General features: G+C 40.2%; 1 protein-coding gene and 1 long non-coding RNA gene across 2 annotated transcripts in view; one reads left to right on the top strand and one right to left on the bottom strand.

Annotated features, from left to right (window-relative positions):
* LOC116834207 (uncharacterized) overlaps positions 1–322 on the bottom strand; it is a 35,084-nt gene extending 34,762 nt beyond the window's left edge. The window contains exon 1 of the long non-coding RNA XR_004375893.2: positions 195–322. This is a non-coding gene — a long non-coding RNA (uncharacterized LOC116834207). The remainder of the gene's footprint in view (positions 1–194) is intronic.
* The window catches only part of RELN (reelin), a 468,247-nt gene that overhangs the window by 238,724 nt on the left and 209,076 nt on the right, over positions 1–20,447 (top strand). Inside the window, exon 9 of the mRNA XM_032796143.2 lies at positions 5,844–5,940. Coding sequence (XP_032652034.1) covers positions 5,844–5,940 — 97 coding nt within the window. The remainder of the gene's footprint in view (positions 1–5,843; positions 5,941–20,447) is intronic.

Below are 20,447 nucleotides of genomic sequence, written 5' to 3'. Positions count from 1 at the left end.
CTTCTTCGCTTCTGTAATGTCATTTGCAATAACAAAAAGCTCAAAATGCTCAGTATACACATGCCATTGCACTATATTCTCATCAAAAGGTTCCAGTGGCCCGGTCAGAGTAGCCATGATTTTAGTTTCACTTTCATAGTCAGTGCAAACAAGCAGTTTTTGTTTGTTTCTTTGTTTGTTTATTTGTTCTTTACCTTGACTTCTACTTCCTTCTGTTGCTGGGGCAGCACTGGTATCCCATCCTCGTCACCACTTGTTATATCCTTGGGGGCAGCCGGTTTAGGAAGAAATCACTTGAGGCCAGAGAGCAGACGGCTAACAAAGCTACCATTTATTTACGGACACGGAGCTTGCTTGACCAGCTGACCTGAAGCTGGCTGGGCTATCCCCTAATAATCTAACTCAGTTGCCATAGGAACAAAAACCATGACAACCAAATACACAACAATAGCTACCTGGGGATCCCATGATTTAAGAGGAATGGTGCTAACATAACTGGCTCAGTGCTCGCTCTCTCCCTGCCTGGGAGAAGGAAAGGAAGCCTGTTGGAATATGGCTGCATTTCCATGACCTCCGGCTGTCAGAATGGGCCCTCGGCCATTGCAGTCGGGTTCATTTTAGAGCAGCCCTTCTTTCCAAGAAATTTACCTTTAGGTAGAAATTGAGCATAGAATATTGCAGCCCAAAACTTAGCATTTCAAAGTGTATGTGTGTGAAAATGAGGTTTTTAATGGAAACTGTTTGGCAGCCATCCACTACCAGTATCAATTTAATATTATAATCTTAAATATTTTTGTAGAATGAGCTACTTCAGCCTCAATCAATAACAATTTATGAAACATATTTGCAGGACTGGGGAATGGTTTTAAGGCCAAATAAAAAAAGAGTATCTAAAACAAAGTAGTGACCCTCTTAAAACCAAACCTGATATCAGAAATTTGTTGTTTTTTTTTAATAAGCCAAGGCAAATTTAAAAAAAAGTTATGTTAAAACTCTTAAGGGTAATTTTCAATTTGGGTTGGGCTTATTTACTTATCCGTGAAGCTTGACCTCCATTGCAGCCAGTGATAGTTGCACCATTTTGAAAACATTTCTGTGAGGATTGTTTCTCTTCACTGCAGTTTTTTTAATGCATTTTACAAATCTACGTATTTCGGATAAAGACACATGGTAAGTACATTGTTGTAAAGAAAGAAAAATATAGTATAAGGAAAGGCTAGGGGAAAGGTTGGTTGTGTATGTGAGGGGAATAGAGTATCATTTTTGGACAAACAGATAATTATTTCCAGTGGACTAGAGGAAGGTATCAGCCTTTGGAACTGAAAAATAAAATACTTGCTATTAGAAAGTAAGTTTTTGCTGTCAGTAACTACACCATAGTATCAGAGATTCTGCAAAACTATACTTGATTAGGAAATAACTGGTGTCTTACATCCCGTAGTGTGGTAATTTGGTTAATGTTGGCTTTTTTAAAACAACCACTGTATATGGTTTATTACCTGTTTGCATGGCATATACAAAAGCAGGGTATTCTTGAATTAAATTGCACAATATCCAGAGTCCTTTAGTAAATGACATCATTCAGTGGATTTTACCTAGTCCCCTAGATTCTCTACTATAGAGGGCACTGGGACTGAAGATTTATAGTGTTATATCCTGCCCTTTCTTCTCTGCTTGAAACTGACAAACTGTTTATTACCATCTCTGGAAGCAGTCTGAAGGACATTTTCATTCCCCCTTCCTCCAGAGATTCTGCCTTCAATCTCTGTTTCTCTATTATTTGAAGAAAAATTCTCATATATGTTTAAATAAAGTCAAGATATATTTTTGTATCTAGATAAATAAATGCAGATATCAAACTTGCAGGTTTCCAAAAGTATCTTCAGTAATCCTGAATACTTGCTTTATCAATTGCCTTTTCATAATATTTAAATAAACACAGTTGTGTGCAATTGTGTTCCTATTGTAGTTAACCCTTCAAGACTATGCCAAGAATAGCAAATAACTAGTATTTCAGATATACTGTATGGTAACTGTTAATAATTTACTTTTAAATTTTAGAGTTAATTAAATAGGATTGAAGACCTAAACCATGGGTTCTCAAACTGGGGGTCGTGACCCCTCAGGGGGACGCAAGTGTATTATGTGGGGGGTTGCGAGCAGTCAGCCTCCACCCCCAAACCCTGCTTTGCCTCCAGCATTTACAATAGTGTTAAATATTTAAAAAATTGTTTTTAATTTATGAGCAGGGGGTCACACTCATAAGCTTGTTGTGTGAAAGGGGTCACCAATACAAAAGTTTGAGAACTATTGACCTAAACCTTCAAGATGTTGAGCACTCTCAGCTCCTATTCATACCAACAAATTATTAATATATGCAAGGGTTATGGCTGAAAGTCACTTCTCTGTAGCGGGTGAGCACAAGGTCCATGCACCATTTAGTAAACAATAAACAGGGCTCAAGCAGCACTGAATAATGCCTGGGCCTTGTGCTGACCTTCTTCACAGGGATTAATATCACCCTACCTTTCAGTACAACCTACACAGCAAAAACAAAAACAAAAATACCCCTCCAGCAGTGAGTCTCAGAGCCCAAGTCAACTGATTGGGGCTCATGCCCTGGGGCTAAAAATAGCAGTGTTGACATTCAAGTTCAAGCTGGAGCCTGGGTTCTGAGAAGTGCTAGGTAGCAGTTTTAGATCCGGGGCTCCAGCCTGAGCCCAAACATCTATAATGCTGTTTTTAGCCCACAGCACACGCCCTGAATGCCCAAGTCAGTTGGCCCCAGGTTCTGAAGGAACATCTGCACTGCAATAAAACACCTGTGGCTGGCCGGGTCAGCTGACTTGGGGTCACGGGGCTCAGGCTGTGGGGCTTATACAATTGAAGTGTTCATGTTTGAGTTCAGGTTGGAGCCAAGCCTGAAGGGCTACGCTGCAATTTTATCGCCTGGTAGCCTGAGCCCCGTAACCCTTATTCAGCTGACCCAGGCCAGCTGCAGGTGTTTTATTGCAATGCAGACATACCTTGAAATGTGTTGCCACGGGGTTTTTGTTGTTATTGTTTTTGCTCCGTAAATGTACCCTTTGTGAGTAAGGGTTTGCAGAACTGGGCCCTTAGGTTATAAAGAATCTGATTTTCTTATTTGGGGTTTGAGAAAAGAATGTATATAAAGAGAAGTTGAACATTAATGAAAGCATAATTATTGGTCATCAAAACATCTTTGCTGCATATGCTGTTCTTTTTGACTTTCCCAATCTTATTTGTCCTGTCCCGTTTATTAGAACTGAAAAACCCTCTCTCTTTCCCTTATCACCCCTCCTCCATGGCTCTTTATACAATAACAAAAGTGAAGCACCGTATCTGCCTTGCACAGACCCTTCCCAGTGCTTCCATTTCTTGCAGGAATTAAGCAATTTGTTATTTCTGAATATCATTAGACAGTTACGTGAGATATGCAGGTTTCTCAGGTAACATTTTTCATTTTTACAGAATTGTTAGACAATCTACATTTCCTGCAGTGACCCTTCCCGCTTTGCTTTATATTTATGAAACAATCTTTTCCACTTGCATTTTTTCCAGCAGCGTAGTTTGATTTGTTTTGGTTTTTGAAAAGTCCAGCACATAAAGCAGACTTTAACAATAGTTGGAATAACGCAAAGATCATTTCCTTAGATCTATTTTACTGGATATCTTTATCATGTATGCACTTCTTCCTTCTCCTTTTTTCTACACATCAAACTCAATAACACTGCAGTTTGGCCTGTCAGCCTCTTTCCAGCTTTGGTGATTATAAACTAGTTGAAGTTCATTGGTTTTGAACTGAATTCCTCTGAAATAAAATAAATGAGTATGATTAAAGTTTTCAACCCCTAAGTGATACAAATGTAAGAGCCAACAACAGATGCCCATTCAGTAAAGCAGACTATCCCAGCAGATGGGTACAAATTAAACATTTTTTTACTTCATTTGTTTTTAAAACAGTAGGGAAAAATTGCCACGTCAGTCAAAATAAACAACAGACAGTTGCTTTCTAGCCATTTTGGAGTACAAGGTGGCAGCTTGGCTCTGCAACACTAATTATTTTCAGCCTTGTTGCAGTAGTACCCATACCAAGCTGGCTGAACATGTTCAGCATAGTTGTAGTGGTTTAAAACTTTACTATGGTTTTCATAGTAATGATTTAACAATTTAAAAAAAAATATTGGTATGAGAAAGAAATACACTGGATAATTTCAAAGACACTCAAAAGAGTTTGGCAGAAATCCTGCCCTCCCCCTCTCCCCTGGAAGTTGATGGCAAAATTCCCATTGACTTCTGTGGAGCTAGGACTTCACCCTCTGATTTCCCTTCTGGAATGGGGTGTGGTCTAGGTCTTAAGATATAGTCCAGATCTGAAAATCAAGATACTTTGGATTCTGTGTTCCCAGTTCTACCACTGAATTGCAGGGAAAGTAAATTTGTGGCCTGTGTTACTGTTTATTTGAATGCGAGTGCTTGGTACCTTCTAAAATCAGACCGTTTATTTAGGTGCCTAAGTATAGTTTCAGGTGTCTTAGTGTTAGGTAGCCATGTCTGAAAATGTTGGCATTCTCTGTGCAGCAATTTACTGATCTGTACATTATCACCTACATGCTTACCTACAAAGGCCTAAATATCTGGATTCTTCCTACCATGTCTGTCTTCATGTGATTCTGTGGCAGCTGTGATCAGAGGAAGCACTCAACAGGGAGTCCCTTTTCTTTAAAATGGAGGGAGCTGATGTCTGAAGCTTTTTTTGTAACTTTTGTAACTTACTCTTCATTGTTGGTACAAAATAGCCACAACTTTGGCCTCCAGGGCACACAGCAAGATTCATCTGTTTTTTTGTTTTGCTTTTCTGTTTTTTTGGAGGGGGGGAGTGATTGTAGTTAGTTAAGTTGTACATCATAATTGTGTTCTGGAGAAGGTGACATGCTTTTGTTCAATTTGATTACCTGGCTGGATGTTTATTGCATTATGTTGGTTGAATTTTGGGGTTCGGTTTTTGTTATTTTCATTGTCCTGTAATAAATTATTATATTTATTTTTGTGTCATCTCCTAGAGATGCCCATTCAGAAATCATAAATAAATAAATGTGTTAACCTACCTTGCAGGAGTGTCATAGGACTTAACTAATTCACATTTTTAAAGTAAAATACTTCCTGATTCCCAGATCAGTGACAAAAGTTTGTTATTTGTGAGCTTTAGTGAGCTAACACTATGATTTCTCATTTTCATTTTCCTTGTATAGACTTAAAAATCTCTTTTTAATATAACAATACTACAAAGTTGCTTTTAGGATTGGTTTTTAATTTTTCTTGACATTCTGCAGCATTTTTATTCTTTATAGTTGCTATAGTACATTTCCCTCTTAGAGAACTCAAGGAATTTTGCATATATTTTTCTAACATTTAGTATATTTTGTTTCATGTATTATTCTTTGGGTCTAAAGCAGCCTTTTAATGTTCCCCCTTAAAAAGTGATGCGTGAATTAATCTATAATATTTAGGTTTTGTTTCAACATAACACATGCATTTTTTTTTTTGCAAGGGGTCTGTTCGGTAATTTATTTTGAGTTCCCATGGGAAATTTACAGCAGATTACACTGCAGTGTTGTGCTTTATCATTTCTGCGTTATTTCTGACTCAAAGCATGCATTATTTTCAGCAACAGATCACAGGAATTTTTTTCATCAATCAAAGAATTTAAAATATGGAAAAGTGATAATGGTGACAAGGGCTTAGTCAGAAGCTGCTGTTATTGAAGGATAATGTATTGCTTTGTTGTGTTATATCACATTTAATTGTATTGATCTTCACAGGTTCAGGTTCATGTCGCTTTAGTTACACAGATCCCAGCATCATTGTGTCCTATACCAGGAATAACTCTGCAGATTGGATTCAGCTGGAGAAAATTAGGTTTGTAATATTTCAAAAAAAACCCTAACATTTTAATGCATTTTGACCCAGCAGACATTTTCTCCATTTTTCATTACTCACCATTTTGTTTTCTTTAAATTTTTACTTAAATGTTTTTATCTATCGATTTGGGTGGTTAATGTGTCCATTCTCCCTATTTTAGATGCCTTAAAAACAAGGGGTGAAATCCTGGCCCCACTGAAAGCAAGGACAAAACTCCATTAACTACAATGGGGCAGGATTTCACCCAAGGACTTCTAAAAGAATGGGTTTCTTCCTGAGGGAGAATGGACTAGCTTGTGTTACAGCCCTGGGAATCAGGATATCTGGCTTCTATTCCATTTAATCATTTAACTTCTCTGTTCCTCAGGAAGAGTCTGATCCAAAGCTGGCTGAATGGGTATCCAAAATCAGTTTGCTTTGGATCAGGCCCTAGAACGTGAGTAACACTTCCTTCATGTACAGGTGTGTTGTGAGGCTTAATACTGTACATTAATATTTGTAAGGTGTCTAAATACTACATTGAGGAGAATGCAGTAGAAATTCCCACAGAGATTTCTTCTTTAATGTTAAAAAGCCAATACGTTCCACTTTTTATCAGTGTTTTCATCTATATTAATGCATTCATTAAAAGTTAGTGAAGATAATGAAAAATTTTAAATGAAGTATAAATTGATTAAAGCAAAAATGAAATAGGTTCTCTATTATATGCACTGACACTTTTACCAGTGCTCCACCAAAGAATGAAAAATGGTCTTTTCATGGCTGTTTTATTACAAACCAAAACTAGCACTGGTTTGCATTTTAGTACCACTTTAATCTCAGCAGGAACAATAATTTTCAGCATGGCAGGTTAATACTTCACTAGAATAAAATGTCCAATAAAAATATTTTATGGTTTGATATGAAGACGGCTTCTAACATTGTTATAATATCAAAATTATGGTAAATTATGCCATGTTTTTAAATAAATAGGTTTACATTAAAGTATAAAAGGTTTTGAATGAGGATTTTAAAATATTTTACTGTAATCTCCATACCTTTAAATTGAGAATCAATATAAGCTTTGAATTTTTACAAGGGGCAGAGCAAGCACTTTATAAAGTAGTATTGGGAAATGTACTGTATACATTAACTCCTGCCTTGTTCATTTCAATAATACTGCTTGGGAAACAAGATACAAGATTTTGCAGCTTGTCTATTGTGTTTTCCCTAGGGCCAGAATCTGCCACCCTTACCTATCCTGAGCAGTACCTTTACTATACAAGTAGTCCACTTGGGCAAAGTTTCAAACCCTTGTGATTACTCAGAGTAAGGTGGTATTCAACAGTGGTAAGTGTGCCACTGTTCCTAAGATATCTGAGTCTGTTCCTAAGATATCTGACATCAGCTCCACACTCTCCTGTGCCTAATGGGCAAGATTCTTATCTCATTGGCAACAGAGTAACTCCAATGAGACCAGTAGGTCTGATTACTATCTGACACAGGTGTGAATCATTCATTGAGGTCACTCATGTTACTCCAGATTAACTGCCCAAAACATTGCTAATGCAGGTATGATTGCCAAACTCCAGACCCCTTCAGAATGTCAAATTCAGCTACCTGAAAACCAGGAAATACAAAGTTAAAATATACCCCACTTTGGCAATGCTACCTGAACTATGCCCCCTGGTGCTGTCAATAGCTATTGGGAATAGTTCAGTAAGGGTGGTACCATAATAAGTAGATGTGAAGAGGATTATGAGATGGTGTGAATGTTTATATTGTGTTCCAGATTTGAACTGCAGCATTTATCGGCATGCTGCCTTCACTGTGGTAGGTGTACCTGTGCTAAAGGTGGAGGGATCAGTTGGGGTGGGTTAGCAGACCTGTCATTGTGATTGAGGAGAAGCACATGTACCTTGAGGGATCAAGTATGCCTCATTTCAGCACTGAATTCTGTAGGTTGTCTCAATGTAAGTGCATAAAAGTGTCTGCTTGCCTTAGGCATTGTCAGCAGTCTAGCGGAATACATGGCAATGGTCTCCAGGGCTTAGTGAGGAGTAAAGTGAAGGCAATTTCTCAGAAGGAATTATCAGGGAAGGATGACGTAGTGGTAATATTTTGCAAGTCTGGGGTGGCATGTGTGGAGTAGGCAGAGCGTTTGAGTGTAGGCAGCTCCTGTGCACTGTGCCTAATCTAAGCTTGAGTTTTGCCATAGCAAAGAGAAGTGCTTAGACTTAGTCCTACGGTGCTCATGCGTTCGATTCCCAAAGTGTTCTGTAGCATCTGTAAAGGTAGAGTGCTAGTATATGTGTTACTGGCACGTTTGCTGATTTTCAGAGGTTTCCGTTTCTGTTATCTCAGTTCTTCGCTTCCTGGTTTTCAGAGGTTTGAGTGTAGCTGAACTAGACATTCTGAAAGAGCACGAGGCACCACCAGCCAAACTAAACTCTGCATTAACGAAGTTTTGGGACAGCCAATTTTCTTGTATTTTAAACAATTATTTCTCACCATCCTTATATTCTACAGCCCCAGCTCTCCCCGGCCGCTGGCTCTGGATCCTTGGCAATGATTAAACTAGCCACAGAAAACACTCGTTGTATGTCAGTCTCTTCACTACCCCAGCATCATCACCTTGCCTCCTCTCTCTCTCCCTCTGCCTATCCAGTAAAGCCTGCTCCTCCCATGCTACCTCTCCTTTCCCCAGAAAGGCAGACTTTGGTGGAAGACTCACAGGTGGAGGAGGTGGGCAGAGGATTCAGGAACAGTGTGCAGGGATTGACATGGAGTCAGTGGAACCATGTTTTATAGACGGGAAAAAAATAGAGAGTACGGATGTTGGGAGCTGAGCTGAAGCCCCCCTACACCTCTCACTGCACACCTCTCACCTCCTCTTTTCCTCTTCACACTCTCCTCTGACCTTCTCTTTTGCCATAGAAGCAGCAGCGTCAAGGGAAAGCATGATGCTGGAGGCAGCATGGGGAGGGAGAGGAGTTATAAGTTGCTTCCCTTGAACAAGGAGCAGTGAAGGGGAGGGGAATCTCTGAGCCCCCTCATTTGACCTAGTGGAACACCTATGGGGAGGAATTATTGAGGGATGGGGGGGATTTGTAGGAAAGTGGGGCAGGAAGTAAGCAAGGCACACATGACTCCACTTCCTCTCCTCTCTAATTATGTCACTGGAAGGGGAAGGTGCCCAACTTTTTCCCCTTACAGTTGTGCTCCATCAATGCTTCTGAGTTACCAGAGAACAAAGGTTCCTTTGCTAACAATCCCTTATTTGTCGGGGGATCTTAGAAAAATTGGAAACTCATTTCTCTGTCCAAGAGCTAGCCACTGACTGGGTTTTTCAAAAACATAACAAAAACTATTACCATAATATCTAGGAGACCTAGTAATGGACCTGGCATACTAGGTATACTCGTCATGGACCAAGTATACGAGGTAAAGTACAAACACAGAACAGACAATCCCAGCCCCAAGGAGTTTATAAGCCAAGCACAAGGTAAGATAACAGATGGATACAGACAGTAGGTGGGAAACAAGAATTCACCATGGTAGGCAGTGTTCACAGTATACCAACAGCCTAACCGCTGTCAAGGTTTTTTGTAGGCATCATGGCAAAGGGGAATTCTGAGAAGGGATTTGAAGGTGGATAATCAGGTATCTTTGCAGATGTTTATGGGAAGTTCCTTATCTGTTCCCCTTTCACAGAAGTGAGCCTCTTAGCTCACCTCTCTAGGCCCCCAGGTCCAGTGCTGGTCACCAATATATCCCAGTAGCATAGACACACTCTCTCCCAGAATCCCACTCAAGACATGAGCCTTCCGAGTTATAGTTTAACTCTCTCAGGAAGCATGTGATAGGTATAGAACTTAACACAAAGACACTGTTAGTCACGCAAAAATGCACTAATCCATACAAAAATAATAAACCTTACAAGCATTGCCCCTCACAGTAGCACATCGTTCCCTTGGAAGCCTTTGAAGGACCATCAGTGTTCACGTAGGCAGGGTCCCCCCATCCCCTTTGCCTCATCTAGCTGCTGCAGAAGCTTCCCACATCTCAAGGTGGTGAAAATTGTCCAAAAAAAGAGCACAAATGGAGCAGTTTCTGCCTCTTATAAAATTCCAGTCCCTCAGTCAAGTGACTCCCTGGTCAGTCTCCACAAGTGACCAGAGAGTCCTACCACAGAGTCCTACCTAGTGATTTCATTGTTAAAATCATAGATCATTAGGATTGGAAGGGACCTCAAGAGATTATCTAGTCCAACCCCCTGCTCAAAGCAGGATCAATCCCCAAATAGCCTCCTCAAGGATTGAACTCACAATCCTGGGTTTAGCAGGCCAATGCTCAAACCACTGAGCTATCCCTCTAGAAAGAGCTCAGTGGAAGACAATTCAGATTTAGTGACCCTGTTGGAAATTCAGTCCAGCATGAAGGTAAAGAGGTAACAAAGACAGTAAAGAACCCCACATCCAAATGGAGTCTGCAGTCTGACACAGATGCATATAAAAAGCCCCTAATATCTCACAATTCATGAGATGTACCAACAAACTCCCCAAATCTTCACAATCTGCACTGGTGTAACTTAGATCAAAATCTTTGTTTTGTTTCCTGTTCCTTTGTTTCCTGTTCACACCCAGGTGCTCACATATAGTGTAAGACTAGAATAGAATGGCTTTGTGCTGTTGACTTCCAGGAGCTGTTAGAGGGATAGTGGCTGCATAACTTTACATATCGCTTCCCCACCTTCTAAAATCCATAACCATCAGCTTTTTCCCCCCATTTTATATTCATGAGATATTTTTCTACAACTACAACTCTGCTCTTTTAATGTAATATCATTATGGAAGCTTCTCCATCTCCAGACTTCCTACTAAATCCTAAAAAACAGAAGTTGTCAGTCCTCTGACCAGGGAAAGGCTATTCCTCTGAGACTAGATGAAATTATGGACTGGCTACAACAGAGTGGTCACTTGAGATTGGGATCTTGAGAAAAATATTCGAAGATAAAACTGAGATAAAAAATATTAATAGCACACATGAAACTAATTTGCAAGGATTAGCATCAGGACTAGAGGAAGCTGAGAACAGAATCTTCTCACCACAGAACACAATGATTACTACAAATATAACCTCAGAGCAAGAGGAAATGACTATTAAAGCACTGCAGGAGAAGGTTAATGATCTTGACGGAAGATCAAGAAGAAACAATCTGAAAACTGTAGGTCTCCCAGAGGGGTTGGAAAAAGGGAGGTATGTGCAATTTTTATGCACCATTCTGTCAGTGCTGTCAGTCTCTCCCTCCTGATCAGAACTTAGATATTGAGAGAGCCCACTGCTCCCTTGCCCCAAAAGCCTCTCCAAAGGCAAAGCCTTGGTCATAATTGTGAAGTTTTTAAAATACAATATTAAGAAACTCATTCTTAAAAAACCCAGTTTTAAGTTCAACCCATGTTTGAACTTAAAAACCAAACATGGAACAGATACAGGCTGATGATTTTTGCAGATTTTTTACACCAAGGACATGATGGACAGGAGGGATAAATTCAGTACATCAAGAGCCCTATCAAAGAATTCGGCTTGGACTACCTTGTTTACTTTCCTGCTACTTTCAAAGTGAAAAAGGAAGGCAAGATGCTTAATTTTATGACAACAGAAGAAGCTGGAAGGTATTTGATCTCACTACAGTAAAAGCCCCCCGCAGAAGACATAGACAGAATGCATTAAAACAACTCTTTTCCATTCAAACTGTAAAGAAATCTGATATTCTAAAATCCTATTCACAAATAATTATTCTGGTTATGAGTCACCAAAATTCCTGAGAATGTGTTAGTATGAGACTGTTAGTTGTTTTTTTCAATAATAGTTCAGGTTCTTTAGTTTTTATTTTTGTTCAATTAATTGAAAAATATGTTATTAACTATGGGGTTAATAACTCACTCTATAATCCAGCATGGACAAGGCACTGGTAGGGCAGAATTGAACCTCTATTTGCAAATAATTCAGTTATATTGGAATAAGGTTATTTAAACAATTTGTACATCTTTCTCATATCTCCACCGTAGACTTGTTCTTAAGTTGAGATGCTAGCCATCTTCCTCCTTTTTTGTTGTGAATAGTGCAGAAACCTTGGCCGCCCTTGGCATGAGACTATTTCCTCTTTATAAACTTAATGAGACTCTAGGTATATCCTAGTTTGGTATTTGGGGGGAAGAAAGTGATGAGGCCATCCCCTTGCAAGTTTCCTAAACATTCGATCCTATTTCAGTTTGGGTAACAGTTATGTATATTTTAAGTAATCCTTGATCAATTCTGTTTCTCATGTTATACCTATCTTCTACCTTTCCTAGTCTGCCCTCCTCTGTACCCTTTTGACTCCCCTTCATAACTCAGTGCGGTGAGGGTGTCCCAGATATATCTTTCCTAAACCTGGAACTAACAATGGCGCAAGTAATTACACTATTCAGGTGCCTGATAGAGAGATATTTTGTCTCAGCACTCCTTATGGCTAATATTATAAATTTTGTTTCCTGGAACATCGAAGGGGTGAGTCAACAAATAAAAAGAAAAAGTATTACTACTCATCTAAAAATGCTGAAAGCAGATGTTCTTTTCCTACAGAAAACTCATCTTAATGACTTGGAGGCAGAGAAATTTAGGAAAGAGTGGATGGGGAAAGGTGTGTTTAACAATTTCTCCTTCTACCAACAAAAGATGTAACAATAGTGTTTCACAAGAGACTCGATTTCACAAATTCTAGATGTAAATAAAGATGAGGAAGGTAGCTTTTTGCTGGAGAATGCTAAGATTCATAGATTCATAGACTCTAGCACTGGAAGGGACCTCTAGAGGTCATCGAGTCCAGTCCCCTGCCTTCATGGCAGGATCAAATACTGTCTAGACCATCCCTGATAGACATTTATCTAACCTACTCTTAAATATCTCCAGAAGAGAATCCCAACCGCCCGACAATTTACAAGTTTAACTACCCTGACATTAGGAACTTTTTCCATTCCAACCAAGGATCTCCCTTGCTGCATTTAAGCCCATTGCTCTTCTTCTATTCATTAAGGTACGTGAACAAGTTTCTTCCCCTCCTTGATGACACCCTTTTAGATACCTGAAATAACGGCTATTATGTCCCCCTCAGTCTTCTCTTTCCAAATAAACAAACCCAATGTCGTCAGCCTCCTATAGTCATGGTTTCAAGCCTTACCATTCTTGCTTGCTCTCTGGACCCTCTCCAATCTCCACATCTTCTTGGGAAAGCGTGCCAGAGACTGGACACAAATCAGTTGAGGCCTAACCACACAGAGTAAGGCGAAGAATGACTTCTCGCGTGTCTGTGACAACACAGCCCGTTTGAATGCATCCCAGGAATACACATGTTGCTTTTTTTGCAACAGTATCACACATGACTCATATTTAGCTTGTGCCACTAATGACCCCTAATCTCTTTCTGCCCATAACTCCTTCCTAGACGTTCTTCCCAGTCTGTATTTGGAACTGATTGTTCCTTCTCTAATGGACACTTTCAGTTGTCTTTATTGAATACTCATCCGGTTTACCATCAGGCCATTTTCTCCAATTGCCAGATCATTTTAATTTGACTCCTGTCCCCAAAAGCAGTTGCAATCCTCCACCACTTGGTATTGTTCACACAAACTTAATAAACATATTTCTAGCCAACATCCTAGCATTGATGAAGTATTGAACAGTAGCCGTCCCCAAACCGGACCCCTGCGGAACCCACTTGTTATACCTTTCCAGAAGGAGTTGGGAGCCATTAATAACTACTCTTTAGTGAGTTGATCGCCAGTAATGCACCCACCTTAAGTAGCCCCATCTAATATTGGTTTGCTAGTTTATTTGATAAGGATATCACGAGACCGTATCAATCCTTACTAAAGTCTAGGTAACCACATCCACCGCTCTCCCTTATCCCACAAGCTCTATCCACTATCAAAGAAAAGCTCAATGGTGAACGATTGTTCTTACAATCCAGCCTATTCCCATCACCTACCACCTCGCAAGTATGCAAATATTTAATTACTTCTTCTACTTCCTGCACAGGAAGTTAAACAACTGCTGTTATTTTCCTGGTTTTATTCCCTTTGATAGAGGCACGCTATTGCCCTTTCCAGTCCTGAATCTCTCCCGCTCCCATTGACTTCCAAAGATAATAGCTAGAGGCTCAATACCTCCTCTTATACATCCTTTGAGTATTCTAGTGAATGCCATTCATCACCCCCAGTGAACTGCAGGCATCTAACTTTCTAAGTGATTTAACTTGCTCTTTTTTATTTTTATCGTCTTAAACCTACCTTCCATAACATTCACCATGTAGACATTCCTCGAACTTCTCAGTGACAGACTGAAAAAAAGGTCATTAAGCATCTCTGCCATTTCCCAGTTTCCTGTTACTGTGTCTTCCCCTCCTCACTGAGGGGAAGCTGGGCCCCTCTACCGTCCTTGGGTTTCCCTCTGCTTTAATGATGATAAAAAGCATTCTTTCCCTCTATTCGCCTAGCAGTTAGACTCATGTGCCTTTTGCCCCTTAACCTTGCCCTGCATTCCTGCTAGTTGTTTGCCTATATTCTTCCTTTTGGCAAATCTGACCTAGGTTCCATTTTTATATGAACTCTCTTTATTTGTAGCAGAGCAAGATCTCCGTGGTAAGCAAGGTGGTCTTGGCCACATTTCTCTATCTTCCACCCCATTCGATCAGCTTGCTTTGTGGCCCTTAAATATGTCCTTTGAAACTGCGCGCTCTCCTCTGTTGTTTTCCCTCTCTGATCCCCATGGGACCTACATTCAGCTCGTCTGAGCCTACCAAATCCGGCCTTCCTGAAATCCATAGCTTTCATTTGCCGCTCGACTCCTTCTACCCTTCCTTAAGATGCGCAAACTCTATGATTCGGATTACTTCACCCAACTTCCTTCTACTTCAAAAAATATCCTTCAACAAAGCCTCCCTATTTGAAAATCAAAGTCAGAACAGCTCCCTCCCCAGTAGACGTTATTCAACCCTTCTGAAAATAAAAAGGTCTGCAATGCAGTCAGGAACTATTGGATTGTTCTGTGCCCCCGCGGGTTCTTTTCCAACATATACCTGCGATAGTGAGTCCTCCATCACCACGCAAATCTTGCTTGATTGATTTGTTAGTTGTTTCAAAAAAAGCCTCAGTCCACCTTCCACCTGGTTAGGTGGGCCGTAGTAGACTGCCTTACCACATCACCTGTTTTTACCCCTTATCAATACACCCAGAGACCTCAACCACTTCCGTCTCCTATGCCATGCTCCACCTCAGCTCCAAGTGTATAATTTTAATATATAAGCACCCACTCCTCCTTTTTTCCCCTGTCTACTTTTCCTGAAGGCAAACATACCCATCCATCACCAACATTCCAATCCGTGTATTACCAACCAAGTTCAGGACATAATGTCAAGTTAATTATATTACACTTCCAGTTCTTCCTGCTTATTACCCATACTTCTCGCATTTGTATATAGGCATCTAAGATACTGGTTTGATCTTGCCTCCCAGTTTTGCCCTGACCCTCCTTTCTCTCTGCCATTATAGCCCATGCTCCCTCTTGTTTCCGACCCATCTCCCAGGTCTTCATGTTCCCCATTTACCTGTGGGTTTTGCTCACCTGTCCCCGTCGAACCTAATTTAAAGCCCTCCTCACTAGGTTAGCCAGTCTGTGTGCAAATAGGGTCTTTCCCCTCCTCAAAAGGTGAACGTCATCTCTGCCTAGCAGTCCTTCCTCGAATAGCATCCCGTGGTTGAGGAAGCCAAAGCCCTCCTGGCGACACCATCTTCGCAGCCAGGTATTCACCTCAATGATGCATCTGTCTCTGTCCGGGCCCCTACCTTTGACAGGAAGAATCGAAGAGAAGATCTTTGACTTTATGTATATCCTAACTAAATGTATATAGACTCAACAAAGATGATTCAAGTTTTTTAACAAGTTTTTTCCAAATTAATATCCCACTATAATCAATCATCATAGCAGGAGATTTAATGAGGTATTGCTTTTTGGATGTCAGGCCAAGCCCCGGCTGCACAATCACATGCAAGAAACATTATTAAAAGGGGTGAGGGGATAGCTCAGTGGTTTGAGCATTGGCCTGCTAAACCAAGGGTTAAGAGCTCAATCCTTGAGGGGGCCATTTGGGGATTTAGTTAGGGAACAGTCCTGCTTTGAGCAGGGGGTCAGACTAGATGATCTCCTGAGGTCCCTAATAATCCATGATTCTGTGGTGGTTGCAGACCCTTACAATGAGGAATTTTACATTTTTTTTCTCCCCACATTCCTATTGATGAATAGTTTCTTACAGATCTGGTGGACTCAGTGCTTAATAATGAAATTGTCTATCATGATCTCTGACCATGTGTAGCACTGACACATCCTGGTTATCAGCAGGCAGGATTGAACCTGGCACCTCTGGAGTTAAATGCATGAGTTTCTACTGCATGAGCTAAAAGCCACATGGCTCTCAGTTAAGGCTGTAGCAGCCTCATTAATCTCTGAGTGGTCTCAGTGCCACTAGAGGGGGACAGAGCACCACACCCAGGAAGTGTGTGGGTTACACATGTACCAGTGATACTACAATTCCTCCCCCACCCTGAGACAAACTAGATCTGTAAAAGGTCAAGACTGAACTCCTCTCTGTTGAAATATAAACATTTTCAGAACTATGCCACAGAAGAAATTCAGGTTTTCTTTTAAAGAAATGATACACTAGGGATATCCCAATTCACCCTATTGGATACACTAAAAGTCTTTGTTAGGTGCGGGGTCATTTCCCACTCAGGGGCAGCTCCAGGCCCCAGCACGCCAAGCACGTGCTTAGGGTGGCAAGCCACGGGGGGCACTCTGCCAGTCGCCGCGAAGGCACAAGCAGAATTTGCACTTTTTAGACTCAAACAAAAGTACAGGGAGTCGAGGGAGAGAACAGAGAAAATTCTTTCAGATTCATAGTGGGAGGTCAAAGATCCCAAAAAACATCACCCAAATCAGAACAAGGACAGTTTATTAGTAGTCAAAAGGAGATCAATGATCAATTTTTGAAATTTTACCAAGCTATTTACAATAATGATTCACCACCTGAAGAACTGAATAATTTTGTTAACAAACTTAACCTCTCACAAATGTCAGAAAAGCAGGAGACCAAGCTGGCCTCTCCCTTGCAATCAGAGGAAATAATCAGTGTGTTGGAGGCAATGAGTCCAGGAAGACCCCCCAGCCCTAATGGCCTACCAATAAAATTGTATCAAACTTTAAAAGAAATTCTGGCCCCTAAACTGTTTTCATTTACGAAGATGCCTTAAAGAAAGGTAAGATACCTCCTACTCTCAGGGAAACCCTAATTTCTATACTAAAACTGGGTAAGGATGCACAAAAGTGTAACAGCTATAGCGCCATCACTTTAATCAATACTGATATAAAAATACTCTCAAAAATATTGGCCAAAAAACTTGAAAAAGTAATAAGTAATATGGTTCACCCCTACCAGGTGGAATTTATTTTGAAAAGGCATGGTTCAGATAACACTCATCAACTGATTAATGTTATGGCATTCCATCAAAACTCTGGCAATTTCCATACAATGATTTCAATTGATGCAGCAAGAACTTTTGACAGAGTGAAAGATATCTGCAGATATCCGTTTCTTACCCTGGATAAAATTTGGGTTGGGGAAATCCTTAATTTCATGGATAAAGTTGTTATGTTCCAATCCTACCTCTAGTGAGGCCTCTATCTAGGGTAATTTGAAATTCTATATAGCAGGCAACACATTCATCTGGCCAGATTGGATCAGGAAAGGGATTTTGACCATCAGTCAGTTTATTGAAAATAACTTCCTCTCTTTTACAAATATTAAAAGAAAGGTTCTATCTAGAAAATAAGAAGGACTAGCAATATATCCAGCCTAAACATGCCATTTCCCATCTGTTTGGCCCAGTGCCTGCACTCGCTTGACCCACTTGAATTGCTTGCATTTCTTCAAATATTACTCAGATTGCCAAAACCTATGACAACATTATATGCAAATTTAGCCAGCAAATATAAATTAAAGACAGATTCCCTAAAAATGGGAACAGGAACTAGGACAATTATTCTCTGCTAACCAATGGAAACAAATTTTAGCCTGTGCACCAAACCGTTCCTTGGACCTCCATTTAAGATTAACCCAACAGAATATCATATGAAGGATGCATTAAATCCATCCCCAAATCTTCAAAACAGCTGCTAAGTTAAATAAATATTGGTACTGTGATTCAGCAGGTGCTAACTTAACTTGTGTGGTCTGGGAATGCTCTTATACCTGTATGTTTTGGAAAGAACATAATTGCAGAGTTAATGTTTTCCAATCAAATGCAATTGTGTTACAAACTAAACATATTTTTAAACATAATGGATGTTTAAAAACCTGAGCCAGCTTTTGTAGGTGACAAATCTGAGGAACTGTCACAGATTGAAGTGTCACTAGGGGAGATTTTGGAATTAATTGATAAACTTAACAGTAACAAGTCACCGGGACCAGATGGCATTCATCCAAGAGTTCTGAAAGAACTCAAATGTGAAGTTGCGGAACTATTAACTATGGTTTGTAACCTGTCTCTTAAATCGGCTCCTGTACCCAATGACTGGAAGTTAGCTCATGTAATGCCAATATTTAAAAAGGGCTCTAGTGGTGATCCTGGCAATTACAGACCAGTAAGTCTAACATCAGTACTGGGCAAATTAGTTGAAACAATAGTAAAGAATAAAATTGTCAGACACATAGAAGAACATAAATTGTTGGGCAAAAGTCAACATGGTTTCTGTAAAGGGAAATCATGTCTTACTAATCTGTTAAGAGTTCTTTGAAGAGGTCAATAAACATGTGGACTAGGGGGATCCAGTGGATATAGTGTACTTAGATTTCCAGAAAGCCTTTGACAAGGTCCCTCACCAAAGGCTCTGACGTACATTAAGCTGTCATGGGATAACAGGGAAGATCCTTTCATGTATTGAGAACTGGTTAAAGACAGAGAACAAAGGGTAGGAATAAATGGTAAATTCTCAATATGGAGAGGGGTAACAAGTGGTGTCCCCCAAGGGTCAGTCCTAGGACCAATCCTGTTCAACTTATTCATAAATGATCTGGAGAAAGGGGTAAAAAGTGAGGTAGCAAAGTTTGCAGATGATAGTAAACTGCTCAAGATAGTTAAGATCAAAACAGATTGTGAAGAACTTTAAAAAGATCTTACAAAACTAAGTGATTTGGCAACAAAATGGCAAATGAAATGTAATGTGGATAAATGTAAAGTAATGCACATTGGGAAAAATAACCCTAACTATACATACAATATGATGGGGGCTAATTTAGCTACAACGAATCAGAAAAAGGATCTTGGAGTCATCGTGGATAGTTCTCTAAAGACATCCACGCAGTGTGCAGTGGTAGTCAAAAAAGCAAACAGGATGTTAGGAATCATTAAAAAGGGGATAGAGAATAAGACAGAGAGTATCTTGTGGCCCTTATATAAATCAATGGTACACTCATATCTTGAATACTGCATCCAGATGTGGTCTCTTCATCTCAAAAAAGATATACTGGCATTAGAAAAGGTTGAGAGAAGGGCAACTAAAATGATTAGGGGTTTGGAACAGGTCCCATATGAGGAGAGATTAAAGAGGCTGGCACTCTTCAGTTTGGAAAAGAGGAGACTAAAGGGGGATATGATAAAAGTATATAAAATCATGAGTGATGTGGAGAAAGTAAATAAAGGAAAGTTATTTACTTGTTCCCATAATACAAGAACTCGGAGCCACCAAATGAAATTAATGGCCAGCAGGTTTAAAACAAATAAAAAGAAGTTCTTCTTCACACAGCGCACAGTCAACTTGTGGAACTCCTTGCCTGAGGAGGTTGTGAAGGCTAGAACTATAACAGCGTTTAAATGAAAACTGGATAAATTCATGGAGGTTAAGTCCATTAATGGCCATTAGCCAGGTTGGGTAAAGAATGGTGTCCCTAGCTTCTGTTTGTCAGAGGGTGAAGATGGATGTCAGGAGAGAGATCACTTGATCATTACTTGTTAGGTTCACTCCCTCTGGGGCACCTGGCATTGACCACTGTTGGCAGACAGGATACTGGGCTAGATGGACCTTTGGTCTGACCCAGTAAGGCCGTTCTTATGTTCTTACACACAACCATATCTTGTGACGACAAGGCCAGATCCAGCTCTTGTTTAGCTCCATTGGCTTCAGTGGAGCTATCCCAATTTGCAAGAGCTGAGGAGATGGTCCATTATGTACTTATATGGCACCCAACAGCCTAGTGTCTGAGCGTAACCCACTGGGGACTGTGTTACAGGTCCCTCTTTAAACCACCTCCCCACAAGAGCACGATGGGGCGACAATCACCACACCCTACTGCCTGCCAGAACGACCTTAACAATCTCAATAGCGAAAGACGGACAAATGGAAGGGACATATCTACTCACATTTTTACAGATGGG

Source organism: Chelonoidis abingdonii, chromosome 1 (assembly GCF_003597395.2).
Source record: "Chelonoidis abingdonii isolate Lonesome George chromosome 1, CheloAbing_2.0, whole genome shotgun sequence".
In the NCBI taxonomy this organism is placed as follows: Eukaryota; Metazoa; Chordata; order Testudines; family Testudinidae; genus Chelonoidis; species Chelonoidis abingdonii.
The sequence above is the reverse complement of the archived record's forward strand: the minus strand, read 5'-3'. Positions and strand labels throughout refer to the sequence as shown.